The sequence below is a fragment of the Daucus carota genome, chromosome 4, assembly GCF_001625215.2.
Source record: "Daucus carota subsp. sativus chromosome 4, DH1 v3.0, whole genome shotgun sequence".
Taxonomy (NCBI): domain Eukaryota; kingdom Viridiplantae; phylum Streptophyta; class Magnoliopsida; order Apiales; family Apiaceae; genus Daucus; species Daucus carota.
Window position 1 is genome coordinate 14,028,796 of NC_030384.2, and position 18,393 is coordinate 14,047,188.

Here is an 18,393-nt window from a genome sequence, read left to right on the forward strand (position 1 = left end):
TTCTATCCAACTCATTGCTCAATTCTTAATAAGGATGGAAAATTAGTCCTTACTTGTCCTCGTAGTAAGAATGTGTATACTTGTGATATAAGCAAGCACAATAATGTATGTCTAATCACTACTCAAGATGACCCATGGTTATGGCATCGAAGATTAGGACATGCTAATATGAAGTTGATTAAGAATATATCAACAAATGATCATGTTCGAGGTATACCAAAGTTGAATTATCAAAAAGATCATACTTGTGAGGCTTGTGAAATTGGCAAGCAAATAAGGGCATCTCACAAATCTAAATTCATGGTATCTACCTCTAGACCTCTCGAGCTATTACATATGGACTTAGTTGGTCCTGTACCCGTACAAAGTCTCGGAGGATGTTCTTATACTTTGGTTATTGTTGATGATTTTTCACGATATGTGTGGACGGAATTTCTCAAAGCCAAAAGTGATGCTTTCGAGTCTTTCTCGTCTTTATGCAAAAAGATTCAAAATCAACAAAACAATACCATAGTCTACATAAGAACTGATCATGGTAAAGAATTTGAAAATTCTAGCTTCACTGAATTTTGTGAAGAAAATGGAATTACTCATAATTTTTCCGCTCCCTATACTCCTCAATCAAATGGAGTTGTTGAAAGGAAAAATAGAACTTTACAAGAAATGGCAAGTACTATGCTTAATGAATATCGTCGTCCTAAATATTTTTGGGCCGAAGCTATGTCTACTGCTTGTCATATACTAAATAGAGTTTTGTTACGCCCTATAACTCAAAAGACTCCATATGAGCTTTATTTTGGCAAAACTCCTAAACTTAGTTATTTTAGAGTTTTTGGATGTAAATGCTTTATTCTAAACTCTAAAGATTACCTTACGAAGTTTGATCCTAAATCAAGCGAAGGTATATTTCTCGGTTATTCAACTAATAGTAAAGCATACCGAGTATTCAATCTCAAAACTCTTGTGGTGGAAGAATCGATGAATGTTGCTTTCGATGAAGCAAAACCACCCTCGAAGTATATTGATCTTGTTGATAAAGAAGATGCACAACAAGATGGGATTGAAGATGTTATTCGACAATTCGAAAATTTGGACGTTGGGATTTCTCCTCCTAATAATCCATTAGAATTGTTAAATCAAGATGAAGAACTTCCTAAAGAAATTCCTATTATAAGGAGTCATCCATTAGATAATGTTTTGGGTGATTTGAGTAAAGGAGTTCAAACGCGTTCACAAGTTCAAAACGTTGTGAATCATCTTAGTTTTCTATCTCAAATAGAACCTAAGACTGCTAAAGAGGCTTTACTTGACGAGGATTGGATTTCTGCAATGCAAGATGAATTAAATCAATTTACTCGAAGTAAAGTGTGGGAACTCGTTCCAAAACCCGAAGATACTTCCATAATTGGAACCAAATGGGTATTTAGAAATAAACTCGATGAAAATGGAACGGTAGTTCGTAATAAAGCGAGATTGGTCGCTCAAGGATATACTCAAATGGAAGGTATAGACTTCGATGAAACCTATGCCCCTGTGGCACGAATAGAATCAATTCGAATGCTTTTAGCATTTGCGTGTCATAAAGGTTTCAAAGTATATCAAATGGATGTTAAATCCGCCTTCTTAAACGGGATTCTTGAAGAAGAAGTTTATGTAAAACAACCTCCCGGTTTTGAAGATTCTGTTAATCCAGAGTATGTATATAAATTATACAAGGCTCTATATGGATTAAAACAAGCTCCAAGAGCTTGGTATGAAAGGTTAAGCAAATTCCTATTAGATAATAACTTTAAGATGGGAACTGCCGATAAAACCTTATTTACGAGACAAGAAAAAGATGATATATTACTTGTCCAAATATACGTAGACGATATCATTTTTGGATCAACAAATGATAATCTCTGCAAGGAATTCTCTGAAAATATGAGTAAGGAATTCGAAATGAGTATGATGGGAGAATTAAATTTCTTTTTGGGTTTGCAAATAAAGCAATCCAATGAGGGCATTCATATTTCACAATCAAAGTATTGTAAAGAAATGCTCAAGAAATTTGAAATGGAAAATGCTAAACCCATTTCTACTCCTATGTCTTTATCGGATAAATTGACGGAAGATCCCAAAGGAATACCCGTTGACACTAAGAAATATCGAGGAATGATCGGAAGTTTATTATATATAACTGCTAGCCGACCTGATATTCAATATAGTGTTTGTAAATGTGCAAGATTCCAAGTTGCCCCTAAGGAATCTCATTTATCCGCTGTAAAGAGAATTTTGCGATATTTAAAAGGCACTGTTGACCTTGGCCTTTGGTATCCAAAAGGTGTACCATTTAATCTAGTATGTTTTTCTGATTCGGATTATGCCGGACATTTGGTAGACAGAAAAAGTACTAGTGGTACATGTCAGTTCCTTGGTGGATGCTTAGTTTCATGGTTTTCAAAGAAACAAAATTCCGTATCAATATCCACTACGGAAGCTGAATACATTGCTGCCGCAAAGTGTTGTGCTCAAATATTATGGATGAAACAAACTTTGGCAGATTATAATATTAAATTTGATGTTGTGTCAATTCTATGTGACAATACAAGTGCTATTGATTTAAGTAAAAATCCTGTACTGCACTCAAGGTCAAAACACATAGATATCCGACATCACTTTTTGCGTGATCATGTCAATAAAGGCGACATAAAAATGACTCATGTTGAAACTGAGTTTAATATCGCTGACATTTTCACCAAGCCATTAAGTTCCGAAAGATTCGCTAAATTACGATTGGATTTAGGAATGTTGGAACCGGCTAAATAATATTTTGGCAAAATTTATTATAAACTGATATATGAGTAATGCTCATTATTTCAGATATTTCATGTACTTTAAATATGGTTATTAATTCGGATCTTTCAAGTATACTCTAAAAGTTCAGATTTGTCAATAAAGAAATTTATTGATCGGATTTTTCTGAGTCAAAATTTGGGAGTTCATAATTATAATCATATTCATTGTACAAGCAAATAGTAATATCTGTGAGATATCTAAATATGAGAATTATTCATAAAATATTATGCCAAAAATAATTATATACATTATATTAATCTTTTGTCCATTAACACTATTATAAAATTAATTTGTGTGGACAAAACCTCTTTAAGAGTGAATAAAATTATTTATTGTGAATCTATTTTTGTCCTTGTGATTCAAGAATATATGGACAAATGAATATCTAAACAAATAGATTCAAATCCTTGATTTGGTAAAGAATTTATCTAAATCGCATATTTGATTGTCCAATTGTTAACTTATTCAAAAACTCGAAGTTAAGGACAATTTACAAATCATGAATATTCAAATATTCCAAGAATTTAAAATTAAGAGAACTAATCTCAAATCTCGAATATTTATATTTCAACAAAATAATTCAAAGAAATTATTTCTGTTTGTCCAAATAAGATTACAAAGTTGATATTCTGAAATGGACAAAATTACATGTCAATACTCGAAATTAAAATTCGAATTAATATTTTTAAGATATTTCGGAAAATTATCCGAAATAATCAAAATAAGTGTCCAATTAATTCAATATTCAATTTTGGGCAATATCTTTTATTTTTTAAATTCCTGTAAAATAATCCAGTTATTTTCTCAAATATTTTTATAAATGCTGGATAAATTATTTTCAGTTTTAAAATTGTTTTTGAAAATTATATAAAATTTTCGAAAAAGTTTTTAAGTCAAAAATCAGTTTTAAAACGGGTTTAAACCGACCCGACTGGATCAGACCCGACCCATTCTATATCTTTTAATCTCAGCTGTTGATCAGTTTTAGGGATTTAATCGCAGCCGTTGCTTTCATAAATATATAAACCGAAAAATCGGCTGCTTACCTCATTTTCTCCTCCTTCTCGCGCAGCCTCTCTCGAGTCTCTCTCGCTCTCTCGATTCTTCTCGAAACACTACCTTTTCTTCGACCAAATCGCCTGATTTCTTGATCGAAATCTCAGTTTTAAGCTCGGATACTATACTTTCATGGATCATCTCATCGATTTTGAGATCGATTCTCTCTGCATGTCGGGTTTGAGATATCAACACTCGATTTCGTGTCCTCACACTCAATGTCGACTAATTGATATTGAGATTAAGGCCGAAATCTAAATTTGCTGCCTAAATTGATTTAAAAACTCGCGATTTTGAGTTTAAAATCTTTGAAATCGCAAAAATGTTTTAGTTCGATTTAAACCCTAGTCCGAAAATCTTTTGTTTTGGGTTCAAATCAACTTAAATCAGTAGTTTTGGGCGTGATTCTTGCAAAACAGATGCCATCTTTGAAAAACCCCAAATATTTTGTGTTCGATTTTAAAACCCTAGTTTCGATTTAGTGTGGTTTTGGGATGAATCGACTCGGAAATGGCTTGATATGCTTTTGTTGATGATTCTGAGTTGATTTGTGTAAAAAGCCCCAATTTCGATTCACGACTTCGAAACCCTAGTTATAGTCGATTAATTCTTAAATTGTTCTTACTGGATTTCGAGTGTTTGCTGCAGGATTGTGACAAATTGGAGTCGATCAAGTCACTCCAGAGGTATAATGAAAGCCGAAGCTCTCAACTGCATGGCTTTATAAGTGTTTGTTCGAGGCTCGATTTGTATTTAAAGGTAAGTCTCGAGTGTATTTCGACCTCGAGCTCTGGTATGATCTAAAATCCTAATCTTTTCTAATTTGTATATTCGATTTTTCGCCCCACTGACACTTTTATTTAGACTCTCTGCAGGTGTGGTGTTGAAATTGGTTCAATTAAAGATAAAGATTGGTTTTGGCGCTCGAAAATTCAAACTGAAATGGCTTGCTAGGCGCTTGAAATTTGTAATTTTGGTTGTGGATTTAGGTAAGTCCCAAGTAGACTTCTAAGCCTTGGGCACAGGTATGATTTCAAGATCCCTTGTAATTTTAAATTAAAATTGGCTGCTGGATGTTGAATTTGATATTGGATGTTTGTGGTGACTGTTGCCAGTTGGATTTTATGGATATATGGATGATGTATGTACATATATATGTGTAGTTATTTAAACTGAATTGAGTTGCATATTTTATTTGCTCGATATGTGTGCTGTCTGGTATGTGTGAATCTGTGATACACCTTGGTGACGTGGCCTTTATGTGTACAATTCATATCCTTTAGTTGCCTTATATATGTATACATATGTATCATCTGAAGCTTATCACTTAATATATAATTCATGCCTAAATAAGACACATACACACACTATGCCCTCATGCAAAGACCTGGCCCGGGAGTCCATTGAGCTCCTTGGTATCTGGATCCCTGGCATGAAACGGCCACATAGATATTAGGATATAAAATGCTTATTTTGACAAATTGATGCTTGAATTAAATGTTGTTATTTGATTGATGTGGCTTGTGATGCTTAAGTGAGTCCATTAGACTGTTTAGAACCCTTTCAATCAGTCATTTGTGTTGAATTTCAGCCCCTGTATGCAAAAGTTGTATTTTTATATTAGGAAAATGGCTTAAGTGTCTTGGAACTTGTATTCTTACTACTTTTGTGTGCTCCTTGTCCCCCCTGCAGTTTAGAAACTGGACCCCAGCTTTAGAACATTAAATGCTATTCTTGGCCTTATTTGCACACACTCACACATTTTTTAAAAACCTGTGCATATCTCATTCAATTTATACTCAAGGCATATTGCTACTTCTTTTAAAGCCAAACAGCCCTTATTCTTTTTACTATAAATAGCACACACATGCACTGCAGTCTTATAACTTCATTTTTTTTAAACTCCTCTGCATACACCTTTTCTGCATGGATTTTCAACAACTTCCAAACCCTAGTTTCAAACCCTTGCACACACTTCCACTCATCAACACTATAGACAGGAAATACTACAACAATGCTTTATCCTCTCCTGTCCATAGAAACCAGGTGCACAACAACAACAAATTCTTCCACAAGAAACCAAAATTTGCACATCAAAATCAGCACTCTTTTCACAAGCAACCCATTGGCAGAAACCCTAACCCTAACCCTAACCAAAACACTCAAAATGGTGGCCCTTATGCTACTCAGAGTGCTCCCATAGCCAAACCTTCTGTGCAAACTCCTAAGAGTATTCTAGTAAACTCTGCCAACCTAGGAAAACTTGATAGGATGCAACACAACATCCAACCTGGGATGATGGTGTCCATTCCACAGAAAGGGGTAGTACATGGTATGCTTATGGCTGGGCAGTGGGATAATTTAATTTTCTATAGGGGTCAAAACTATCATGTTCATCTTATGGGTGAGTTCTATGCTAACATGATCATACAAAAGGGTTTTGATGATATGTATCTTTTTAATACTGTGGTTCATGGGAAAAATATGCTTGTTGATGTTAACACATTTGCTAGGGCACTTAAGCTAGGATTGCACACACCTTCTCAGCCCTGTGTTAACATTTATGAAAAGTTTTCTTTTCAAAAGAAAGAATATGAGTTGTTTGTTGGATTCTTTTGCAACTCTGATGTGCCTGCTGGTTTGTTTGAGGAAGAATGTGCTATAGACTTTAGGCATTTCACCCCTATTTATCAACAACTTGCCATAATCATAAGGTCCAATCTTTTGCCAAAACCTAAACAAGCAAACTTCTTTGACTTTGTTGATCTTAAGGTGATGTTTCAACTAGTTACTAATCAAGTTGAGTTCAATATCTGCTATGTGATGCTTCTAAATATGGTTTATGCATTTCAAGAAGATTATATGCCTTATGGATTAATGCTAACTGCCATGTTTGAGCTCTATCACATTCCTACACCTAGGATATTAGCCAACAAAGTTGAACTTTGCAATGTTGCTGGCTTGGTTAGAAATCAGATTCCCTTAAGTGAATGCAATCCTATACCTGCTGTTAAGATAGTTCTAGCTCCTGCTGTCTTGATTCAAGCTACTGAACCTCTGACTAATATGGATAATAGTCTAGAAATTAAGACTTTGCAATTTGAGGTTAAAGTGCTTAAAGAGAATCAAGAGAAAATGCTTGCTAGACTCAATGAATTAGAGCACAAGGATAATGATTCCACTGTTGGGAAAAATGAAGGGATTAGTGATAAAATAAACTTGATGTTTGAGGATAATGTGGTTGAAAACATGATTGATGCTGGTATTAAAGATGATCCTCTTCCTAATCTCACTGATCCGTCTAATGAACTTGGTTTTGTGGCTGTTGATGGATCTGCTATGACTTGATCTGTGGTTGTTGGTTTGGTGATCATGCTGTGTTTATGCTTCAATCTGATTCTGGATTTTGGTACTGGTATTTTGTGAATTCAGTGGGTTTTGGTGGTTCTTGGAACTCCTTGTTGGAGTTGGCTGTTCTGTAGCTTAATACTGCTATGTATTTGGCTATTTTAATGTTTTGTACTCTGCTCTTTTTAATCATGTACTTCAGTTCTGTTTGTTTGGAACAGCTTGTGTGAAAGCTGATAGTTGCTGGTGATGCTATTTCTGGTGTTTAGCATTTCAGTAGCAGGATTCAAGTTCTAGTGTAATCAGTATATAGTGAACTGATTGTATTGGAACTAATTTTGATATAATACAATGAATTCTGCTTTAACTTGTTGTCTCTTTTCCTATTTCTAATGCTTATTCTAACACACTTTAGACTTATTTTGCAGGATAAGAAGTCACTAACCATTTTGTTCTATTACTTTCTCAAGTTTTAAGTTCGAAATTAATTTTGTAATGGAAAAACTTGATTGTGAAAAACAATCACATTCGAACTATTCTGACTTAAAATTCTTGTCCACTGTTGACATTATCAAGTATATTTTATGCAGAAAATAATCTTGATATTTACTTTGCAAATAAAATTTGCAGGACTTTCTGATTCGAATCAATCAGTTACTTAATTCATGTCCATATGAGACATTATTCGACTTAAGATTATTAACAATACTGTAAATTATGCAGTCGATCATTTGCAAAATATTACAAGTCGAATTCAATAAAACTCGATCAGCAAATTCGAAAAGAAAACATGATTCTTTGACGAAATAATCTATATTCTTGAAAGTATATATCATATGAATAAGCCCAAAGAACAAAAGAGTTACTCGGCTACATACAAACTCAAGAATACAAGCTCGATATCTAAGAATCAAGACACAATGAAGAATCACAAACAAAAAGTCTTGTTAATATCATGACAAAATCAGTCAAAAATGACTTTGAAACAAAGATTATATCTTTGTAAATAGAATCTATTATACATTATATTCTTAACAAATATATCCCTCAGTTATAGAAAGGGAATGCACTATTGATATTAATGCATAGATGTAAATTCTCAAGAAAAGAATATTATTGCAATATTAAGGGGAAGCCCTATCTTTTTTAAATTATTTTTGATTTTTATCAACCAAAAGGGGAAGAAGACGTGCAAGTACCAAAATTTAAAATTTTTTTGCACGATCTAAAATTAAAATTTTCCTATATAAAAAGGAAAGAGTTGTGCATACCAAAAATTAAAATTTAAATGCACAAATCCAAATCGAATATTAAAATTTCAAATTCTACTAACCATTTTTTTCAGGAAATAATCAAAGGAATTATTGCGAGGATTGCAAGAAATAATCAAAGGAATTATTGCGAGGATTGCAAGTATATCTCCTTATCTCTTTATATGTTATGTGAAAATGTTTTTCAAAAATTCATGCATACATCAAGGGGAAGCACACACTTGTAAAATTTAAATTTTAGGTTTGTTTGATAAATACCAAAAAGGGGAAGATTGAAAGGATATCTTCGATATTGATTTATTTTGGTATTTATTAAATAAACGTAAAATTTAAATCACCTAGATCCTCCCAATAGGACATTTATTTTAAATGATTATTTCTAAGTGAAAGGTTAATTTTAGCAAGTGATTTGAAAAATGATTTCCGTGTCAAAATATTTTCAAAAGATTTTCTGTGCAATAACCATGCTGAGGAATATCGCTACTCTACGATTTTCTCCTTCTTACTATTGCAAGATCAAATTGACATGAAGATGGGAAAAGGATTTTCACATGTTGATATTCTTTAAAAGCTTCATGTAACATTATTTTCAAAATCTAGTATTTAAAGTAATTTATTCCCTATTCAAATTCTTACTTTCCGGGATAAATTAACTTTAATTACTCAAAAACAAATCTTTCTTTCCAAAAATCATTTTCTATCCAAAAGAAAGATTTACCCTCTCATCTCATTAATATTTGGCCTTAAATATTAATATCAGTTTTTATAACCTTGCGAAATATTTTCTCTTCGGTCTCTCAAATTACCCATTTTTCGGAGAAAAATATTTTAATACTTAGAATGCTTTCCAAAATTATCAAAATCATGATTTATCATGAATTTCAATATTCTAAGTATTTTGGTTTCAAAAATTAGTCAAGGGTCTACTTGTTTTGACCAAATACTAATTTTTCCGGTTTTCATTTATTTCCTTATTTTTCGAAGGAAATTAATTTAAATACTCAAATATACTTCCCAACACTCCAAACTATTTTATCTTTAAGGGAATATATTTATAGTATTTATTCAAGTCAAAAGTTTTGTCTAAATTCTTTTACAAATCGTCAAAAGAATTTTCGTATTTTATCGTATCCCGAAAAGCGGTTTTTATCGTTTTAATTCCAGATAAAATACTTCTACTTGCTAGAATGACTTGAAACTTTGGGGATGTCATTTTTATATGTATAGGCATGTTAGGTAAAAGTTTCGTAATTTTTCGAGAACTTTCGTTTCGTAGCGTTTTTCTGTCTGTCGTCTCGAACTTCGAGTAAGCGTTTGACCAAGCTAGAGTTGACCAAAAATCACCAAACTTCACAGAATTTCATTTTCCAATATTTGGAGATTTATCATATTTTTGGTTGAATTTATTGAAGACTTTCGGAAATTCGTCATATTTATTAAACGATACGTGATACGCATTTAATTGCAAAACCGAAGCGTTTCTATTGTTTAATATATATTCAAAATCTGATGAGATAATTGGCATGTGCTTCAATTCCCCACCAACCAACAAACTTGGCTCAAAATTGGCCACATCTCTCTCAATCTCACCATACACTTACATTTAATCTAAACCCTCCATTCTACCTAACCCCTCCTATAAATAAACCCCCACCCCCACCCATTTTTCTCAAGCTAAAAGCCATAGAAGTGCTGAGATTTTTGAAGTATACACTCTCTCTTTCATCTACAAACACTCTCTACAAATACTTCTTCTCTAAAACCTCCATTCTTATATATATATATACATATATACACAAGGTTTTAGTTATACAAGCTTTTGTTCATCCAACCAAGCTTTGTCTCACCACTTTAGCTCTTTAACCACTACCATCTTGCCTCCCGAAGGGCTGCCCAAATTCGTCCGTGTGCTTATAGTCCTACCGAACCTCCGACGAATTTTTCCGGCGAACTTTCCGATCGTTCTCGTAAGTGGTTATATTTTTAGCTTCATAAATCCGTGTCTTAACCGACCATTTTATTTATACAAGAGCTCGTTATTATCATCGATCTACTCTCTACAAAAGCTCTTCATCTCATATCTCTAATAAAAGAGATTTCTTATTTCGAACAAATTACATACACGAACTAAAGATTCGTTGTATTCGAAATACACTAACACGAACTAAAGTTTCGTGATATATTTGAGGTTTATTATACAAGAACAATTTTTATATCGTACGATCTAATATTCTCTCAAATATATAATACACAAACGAACATCGATTCGTACTATTTTGTATACGAACTAAAGTTTCGTTATACACCTCGAAAAAGAGGATTATATTTGACGACGGTCAAATCAATTTAGTAAAGCTTGATCTAATTCCCTACTAGCACCTTGTGTTCCGTTGGGAAGGAAACGATCTAAAAAGTTATTTATTTCTTTAACGTTTATTTAGCACTTATCTTGCCAACTAATCTAATCTAACTTTCCGCGATTAACTTTACTTGTTATTGTTGCCTGGTTAACATCCTACTAGCCCCTTTAGCGCTCCGTGGGAACAATAACCGGATAGGCCTACTATACGTATTTATATACTTTCTGCACTTTATAGTTGTTATTATTATAAGTGTATAAATATTGTATTGTTGGTTTTGCGGAAATATTATTGGCTTGTGCTAAAGTTAAAGAAATTCTCGACTCTCTCTCTACGAACTTTAATTGATTTGATTTAGTCTCAAAAGACTATAAAAGAGAAGAGTTAAATTGAAAAGAAGCAAAGTCTTCTCGATTATATTACTTCGAAAATAGACATATTTTCATATAACGAAGTAATAATATAAGTCTTGTGCCGTCGAGCCTAAATATACTTAAAACTCCGAATATAATTTATTTGATCTACACGGAGTTTATAAATACAAGTATTCTTTGATTCTTCAAGATCGTATATTTAACAAAGAAAGAATACTTTTACTCCACACATATATTGGTTTTATTTGGAGTAAAAATAACGTATACTTCGATTTAATATTTGTGATTCGAAAAGTATACGAGTTATAAATATTCATTGTTGAATATTACTACACTCGGCCTAGACATTTCTAGGCCAAAACCTTTTTATAAAACCCAAGTTATTTGTCGTAGATATTGTTTTCTGAATTTTGTAGTGAGGAAAAGTGAAGTGAGGTGATCTTCGTTTCAAGACCCAAGTCCTAGGCGTGCTAACGGGGAGTTAGTCGTCTTCGCACCGTGAGGAAGAGGAAAGACCCAAGACCTAAGACCTTTGTCCAAGACCCGCAAAAGTTTAGAAGTTCAAAGACTACACCCAGGGTACAACGACTTTGAGGAGGTGACGGGAAGTTACGCTCCAAGACGAGTCTTGTAAGTTTACATTTATAGTGAGGAGGTAACGGGAAGTTACGCTCCAAGATATATATTTGTAAAGGCTTCTCCGCCTACTGTAAAGGAGTATCTTTATAGTAGAGAAAATCTCGAGTCCAGGGAGGAGCTCGGGGACTGGAGTAGTGGTGAGTGGACTCCATCGGTTGAGTTAGCCACCGCGAACCAGGATAAATCCTTGTGTGTGGTACTTTACTTTCTTTGCTCTTTGCTTCCGCACATATATACTGCTCATCTCTCGATACAAGTTTTAAAAAGGGGATAAACTTTTTATTACACCACATAAATTTTTAAATTGGTGATTAAGCTATTCAACCCCCCCTTCTAGCTTAATTAACCTCGTATCGGACCTAACAAACTAAAAGCAGATCATTACCATGGTTGAGATAGAATAAAGTTTTGTCAATTGTACCTCTGTTGAAACCACTGTCCAAAAGAAATTGAGCCAGAGTTTCATACCATGCTCTTGGTGCTTGCTTTAGTCCATACAGTGCTTTATCCAGTCTGTAGACATGATCTGGAAATTTTGTGTCCACAAATCCTAGAGGTTGTTCAACATATACTTCTTCCTCCAGCTCCCCATTTAGAAAAGCACTCTTTACATCCATCTGAAACACTTTGAATTTCTTGTGTGCTGCATAAGCCAAGAAAATTCTGATTGCTTCCAATCAGGCAACTGGAGCAAATGTCTCATCATAGTCAATTCCTTCTTGCTGAGAATATCCCTTAGCTACCAGTCTGGCTTTATTTCTTGTGATTACACCATCACTGTCTGTTTTGTTTCTGAACACCCATTTGGTACCAACTATTGATCTGTTCTTTGGTATTGGTACTAGTGTCCAGACTTTGTTTCTCTCAAATTCATTTAACTCCTCCTGCATTGTTGTTACCCAGTCTGCATCCTTTAAGGCTTCTTCCACTTTCTTTGGTTCGGTCTGAGATAAGAATGAGTGAAATAAGCATTCATTTGCTGTTGCAGTTCTGGTTTGTACTCCAGCATCTGGATCTCCAATTATCAGATCTGGTGTGTGAGACTTTGTCCATTTCCTTTCATGTGGCAGTTGACTTCTGGAACTAGATCCTCCCCCATAATCCATGCCAGTATCATTTTGATTCTCTGATGCCTCTCCCCCATTATTCATGCTATCTCCATGAGCATTCTGAGTTTCTGATGCTCCCCCTGAAGATGTGTTCTCATGATTCTCTGATGTAGAATGATCAGAGTTTGAGGAGTCAGAATCAGAGTTTGAGTTTTCTGCCGAGTCTGCAACATTTTCATCCAAATTTTCATTTTGAAAGTGCTCCCCCTCAACATGTGCTTGAGGTTGGTGAGTTGGAGTGGCATACTCTGATATGATTTCAGAGTCAGAGTTTATGGAATCAGAGAATGCATCTTCATCTTCAAATCTCAGTTGCTCATGATCAGCAAAATCTTCCATTCCAGTAATTTTCTTATCATTAAAGGACACATGAATGGATTCCATGATTACCCTTGTTCTCAGATTGTAAACTCTGAAGGCTTTTGTTGATAGAGGATAACCAACAAAGATTCCTTCATCAGCTTTTAAATCAAATTTGGTCAACTGTTCAGGATGATTTTTCAGAACAAAACATTTACACCCAAATATGTGGAAGTATTTGAGATTTGGTTTTCTGCCTTTGACCATTTCAAATGGAGTTTTCCCATGCTTATTTATCAGAGTTGAATTCTGTGTGAAACAAGCAGTTTGCACAGCTTCAGCCCAGAAGTAAGTTGGTAACTTTGCTTCCTCCAACATGGTTCTAGCAGCTTCAATCAGAGTTCTGTTCTTTCTTTCTACAACACCATTTTGCTGAGGTGTTCCAGGTGCTGAATATTCCTGTTTGATTCCATTTGCTTTACAGAACTCTTCCATCTTAAAATTCTTGAACTCAGTGCCTTTATCACTTCTGATGATCTTTACTGCATCTTTAGAAATTTTGTCCAGTTGTCTGACATGCTCAATTAACAGAGATGATGTCTCATCCTTGCTGTGTAGAAAATATACCCAAGTATATCTGGTAAATTCATCAACAATGACCAGAGTATATCTCTTCTTTGCAATGGACATTATATTTACTGGTCCAAAAAGATCAACATGAAGCAGATGATATGGCTCAAGAATTGAGGGCTCAGTTTTACTTTTGAATGAAGACTTTCTCTGTTTTGCTTTCTGACAGGAGTCACAGAGTCCATCTGGAGTAAAAACTGATTTTGGAAGTCCTTTCACAAGATCTTTCTTCACTAGCTCATTTATATTGTTGAAGTTCAGGTGAGATAATTTCTTGTGCCAGTTCCAGCTTTCTTCAATACTGGCTCTGCCAAGTAAACAGATTGCAGAGCTTTCAGAGTTTAAAGAGAGCTTGGCTTCATAGATGTTCCCATGTCTATATCCTTTCAGAACAACTTTTCCAGTGCTTTTACTAATGATCTCACAGTGTTCTTCCAGGAAATCAACATGATATCCTCTGTCACAGATTTGACTTATACTCAGCAGATTGTGCTTAAGTCCTGAGACCAGAGCTACAGATTGAATGATGATATTTCCAAGATTGATATTGCCATATCCCAAGGTTTTCCCTATGTTGCCATCTCCATAAGAAACATTTGGGCCAGCCTTCTCCACAAAGTCTGATAGCAGGGCTTTATTTCCTGTCTTATGTCCTGAGCATCCACTGTCCAGAACTAGAATGTTTTTCCTGTTGCCCTGCAATCACATACACAACTAATGATTAGTTTTAAGGACCCAGACTTGCTTGGATCCTTTGTTCTTGTTAAGTTTGTTAACACTAGCAGCGGAAGATTTATCAGAGTTTAAATCAGAGTTTGTGCTAACAGACTTTTTTACAAATTTTGAACTAGGAGAATTAATCTTTTTCTTCAAAGAAGGTTTCAATTCATAATAATCATAGTATAAACTATGATATTCCTTACAAGTGTAAATGGAATGACATAAACTACCACAATGAAAACAAGGATTTTCTGGTCTAAATCTAGTATTCCTAGTCTTAACTTCTGATTTGGGAGACATAGCATTTATGTCCTTATTTTTCCTGCAAAAAGAAGCAAGATGATTAGGATTACCACAATTATGACAAGTTTTCCTAGGAGCATTTGGAATAGGCATATAATTGTTGCTTTTGTTAATTCCTACCTTCCCATTTCTATTTTTCCTAGGTTCCTTAATCCTGTTTTCTTTCTTAACCTCCTTGAGCTTATGCTTAAGTTGTTTCTGAGTCATTAAGCCAATATTGACCTGTTTAGGTATATCAGTCTTTGATTTGTCCTGTTCCTTTGATTCTGCAACAAATCTTACTGGTACTACCTTAAGTTTTTCAATTTTAATGGTTTCTTGTTTATATGACTCAGCTTCATTTTTATCAGTGTATCCTAAACCTTTCTTCCAGTTTCCACTTTCTAAGATATTCTGAGTAGTCTTTCCTGAGTTAGTCCAAGTTCTGATTATCTCTCTTTCCTTAACAAGTTCTGATTCAAGAGAAGCATTTTTCTTTAAGAGTTCATTTTTAACAAAAACAGAGTCATCTCTTTCCTTCTGAACTTCTAGCATCTGAACTAGTTCTTTCTCAAGATAATCATTCCTTTTCTTAACTTCTAAGATTTCAGATTTTAATCTATCATTTTCTAATGTCTGATCTCTATAACTGACATGCAAAGTTTTAAGGAACAGTCTTAACTCAGTTATATCTTCAGTATCAAAGGCAAGAGTGGAATGAGGTACCTTAGTTTCAACAGTCTCAGTGTTGTTGTCCATATTTGCCATCAAGGCATAGTTGACTTCTTCCTCTGATTCTGATGAGTCTGCCCAGCTTCCCTTCTTTGTGATAAAGGCTTGTTCCTTTTCTTTCTTGGCTTTCTTACACTCAGTTGCAAAATGGCCTTTCTCACCACAATTGAAGCAGGTGTATTTGGACTTATCAGCTTTTCCAGATTTTTCTTCTTTGCCTTCATTCCTTTTGAAGGCCTTCTTATCAGAGTTTCTGTCTTTCCTTGAGAACTTCTTCCCTTTGTTGAAGTTCTTGTAAGCCATTTTCTTGAAGCTTTTCACCATCAGTGCTGCCAGCTGCATCATCTCAGTATCACTGTCATCAGAGTCTGAAGGTATATCAGTGTCTGAGTCATCATCAGAGTTTGATGACTCAGTATCAGACTTTTTGACATGTGCTTTTCCCTTGTTTTTCACAGCTGTTTCTTCTTGAACTTTTAGAGCAACTGGTTTGGGTTTCCCACCATGTCGTTTGCTCCTTTGCTCCATTTCAAGTTCATAAGTTTTCAATCTTCCAAAGATATCATCCAGAGACATCTCTTCAAGATTATGATTGTCTCTTATAGTGGTTACCTTCAAATCCCACTTTTCAGGAAGAGCCAGTAGGAATTTGAGATTTGAATCTTCCAAGTCATATTCTTTATCCACTAAAGATAGATCATTCAGCAGCTTGACAAACCTGTCATAAAGATCAGTCAATGATTCACCAGTTTTTGAATCAAAGTGTTCATACTCTTGAGTAAGTATGGTCCTTCTGTTCTTTTTGATGGCTTTGGTTCCTTGACATCTGACTTCCAAAGCATCCCATATTTCTTTTGCAGTTTTGCAACCAATCACCCTATTTGACATAGCATTGTCAAGAGCACTGTGCAATAAGTGTTTTACTTTTGCATCCTTACTGATTGATGAGATGTCCTCAAGAGTATAGTCTTTCTTTTCTTTGGGGATCATCTTCTGGGGTTCATCTCCAACTGCAACAGAGAGCTTTGTTGGCATGTGTGGACCATCATAAATCCTGTCCAGGTACTCTGGATCTGTAGACTCCAGAAACATAGCCATTCTAACTTTCCAGATAGGATATTCAGATGCCCTGAGGACCGGAACCCTAAGTGACTCATATCTACTGTTTGAAGTTTTTGATTTCTCAGACATGATTGTGTGAATAAGATCTCACTGTAGGTATATCAACAGAGCTCACTCTGATACCACTTGTTAGGCCGAATTAACACACTATATGAATCAATATAGTGAACACAATCAATAACAGAACACCAGTATAAGAGAATAATTTAACTAAACTCTTATTCACAAATCACAGTAGCTTACAAATAATCTCTTAGTGATTTATATTTTATCACTAAGAGCTGCTAGGTTACACGAATGATATTCAATTGATAACTCATCTAGAGTAAACCCTAAGCTGTGATTATATACACAGTTTCACGATATCTACTGATTGATTTACAATTATCTTCTTCCTAAAATAATCTAATCAGTAGCTATCCTTTTCCTGTTCTGATTTGCATAATCTCCTTGATATTCTCCTTCCTTGTTTATCCAGATCTTCTCCTAGAAATCAGCCGCCTGCAAACTGTGATCTTCGTTAAACTCTGATCCAGCTGGCAGTCGTCAAACTCTGATTTCCAGATAAACTCTAATATTCGATTCTGCACACTAAACAAGTTAGATACCTGTGACATCATCAAATATGTAACACAATTATTCTACTATTTTGATCCTGTTCAATATACATAAAGTATATGAGTATTATTCAATAGTCAAGATAAACTATTTCCAAATAATACTTCAGTCGTTCCAATGGTTTGTCTAACACCATTTAGACTGTGAACCTTTGTTATATTATATAAGGAACTCGACAATATAATCTTCTGCTATCCCATTTGATACTAGATTGTCTACAATATATAATATACAGACAATGTGAAAACATGCATTCAAGATTCTCAAATAATTGTTATATACTTCAAACGAATATTTCAGTATAACCCTAACAGATCCTCCCCCATAATCCATGTTAATTCCAGTATCATTCTGATTCTCTGATGCTTCTCCCCCATGATTCATGCTATCTTCATGAGCATTCTGAGTTCCTGATGCTCCTCCTGAAGATGTATCCTCATGATTTTCTGATGTAGAATTATCAGAGTTTGATGAACCTGTATCAGAGTTTGTGTTGTCTATTAAGTTCTCATCATTTTCGTCCAGATGTTCATTGTCAAAGTGCTCCCCCTCAACATGTGCTTGAGGTTGATGATTTGGAGTGACAGACTCTGATATAATGTCAGAATCAGAGTTTATTGAGTCAGAGAATGCATCTTCATCTTCAAATCTCAGCTGTTCATGTTCATCAAAATCTTCCATCCCAGTTATTTTCTTATCATCAAAGGACACATGAATAGATTTCATGACTACTCTTGTTCTCAGATTGTAAACTCTGAAGGCTTTTGTTGACAGAGGATAGCCAACAAATATTCCTTCATCAGCTTTTAAGTCAAACTTGGTCAACTGTTCAGGATGACTTTTGAGAACAAAACATTTGCACCCAAATATATGGAAGTATTTCAGATTTGGTTTTCTGCCTTTAACAATCTCAAATGGTGTTTTCCCATGCTTATTTATCAGAGTTGCATTCTGTGTGAAGCAAGCAGTTTGCACAGCTTCAGCCCAGAAGTAA

General features: G+C 34.5%; 1 protein-coding gene across 1 annotated transcript; it reads right to left on the reverse strand.

The window, feature by feature from the left end:
* Positions 1 to 17,400: 17,400 nt before the first annotated feature.
* On the reverse strand, positions 17,401 to 18,125 carry LOC135152202 (uncharacterized). The gene is made up of 2 exons (XM_064092039.1): positions 17,682 to 18,125; positions 17,401 to 17,436 (listed from the first exon to the last, which is right to left on the reverse strand). The coding sequence occupies exons 1-2, from the start codon at positions 18,123 to 18,125 to the stop codon at positions 17,401 to 17,403; spliced, it is 480 nt and encodes a 159-aa protein (XP_063948109.1).
* Positions 18,126 to 18,393: the final 268 nt, after the last annotated feature.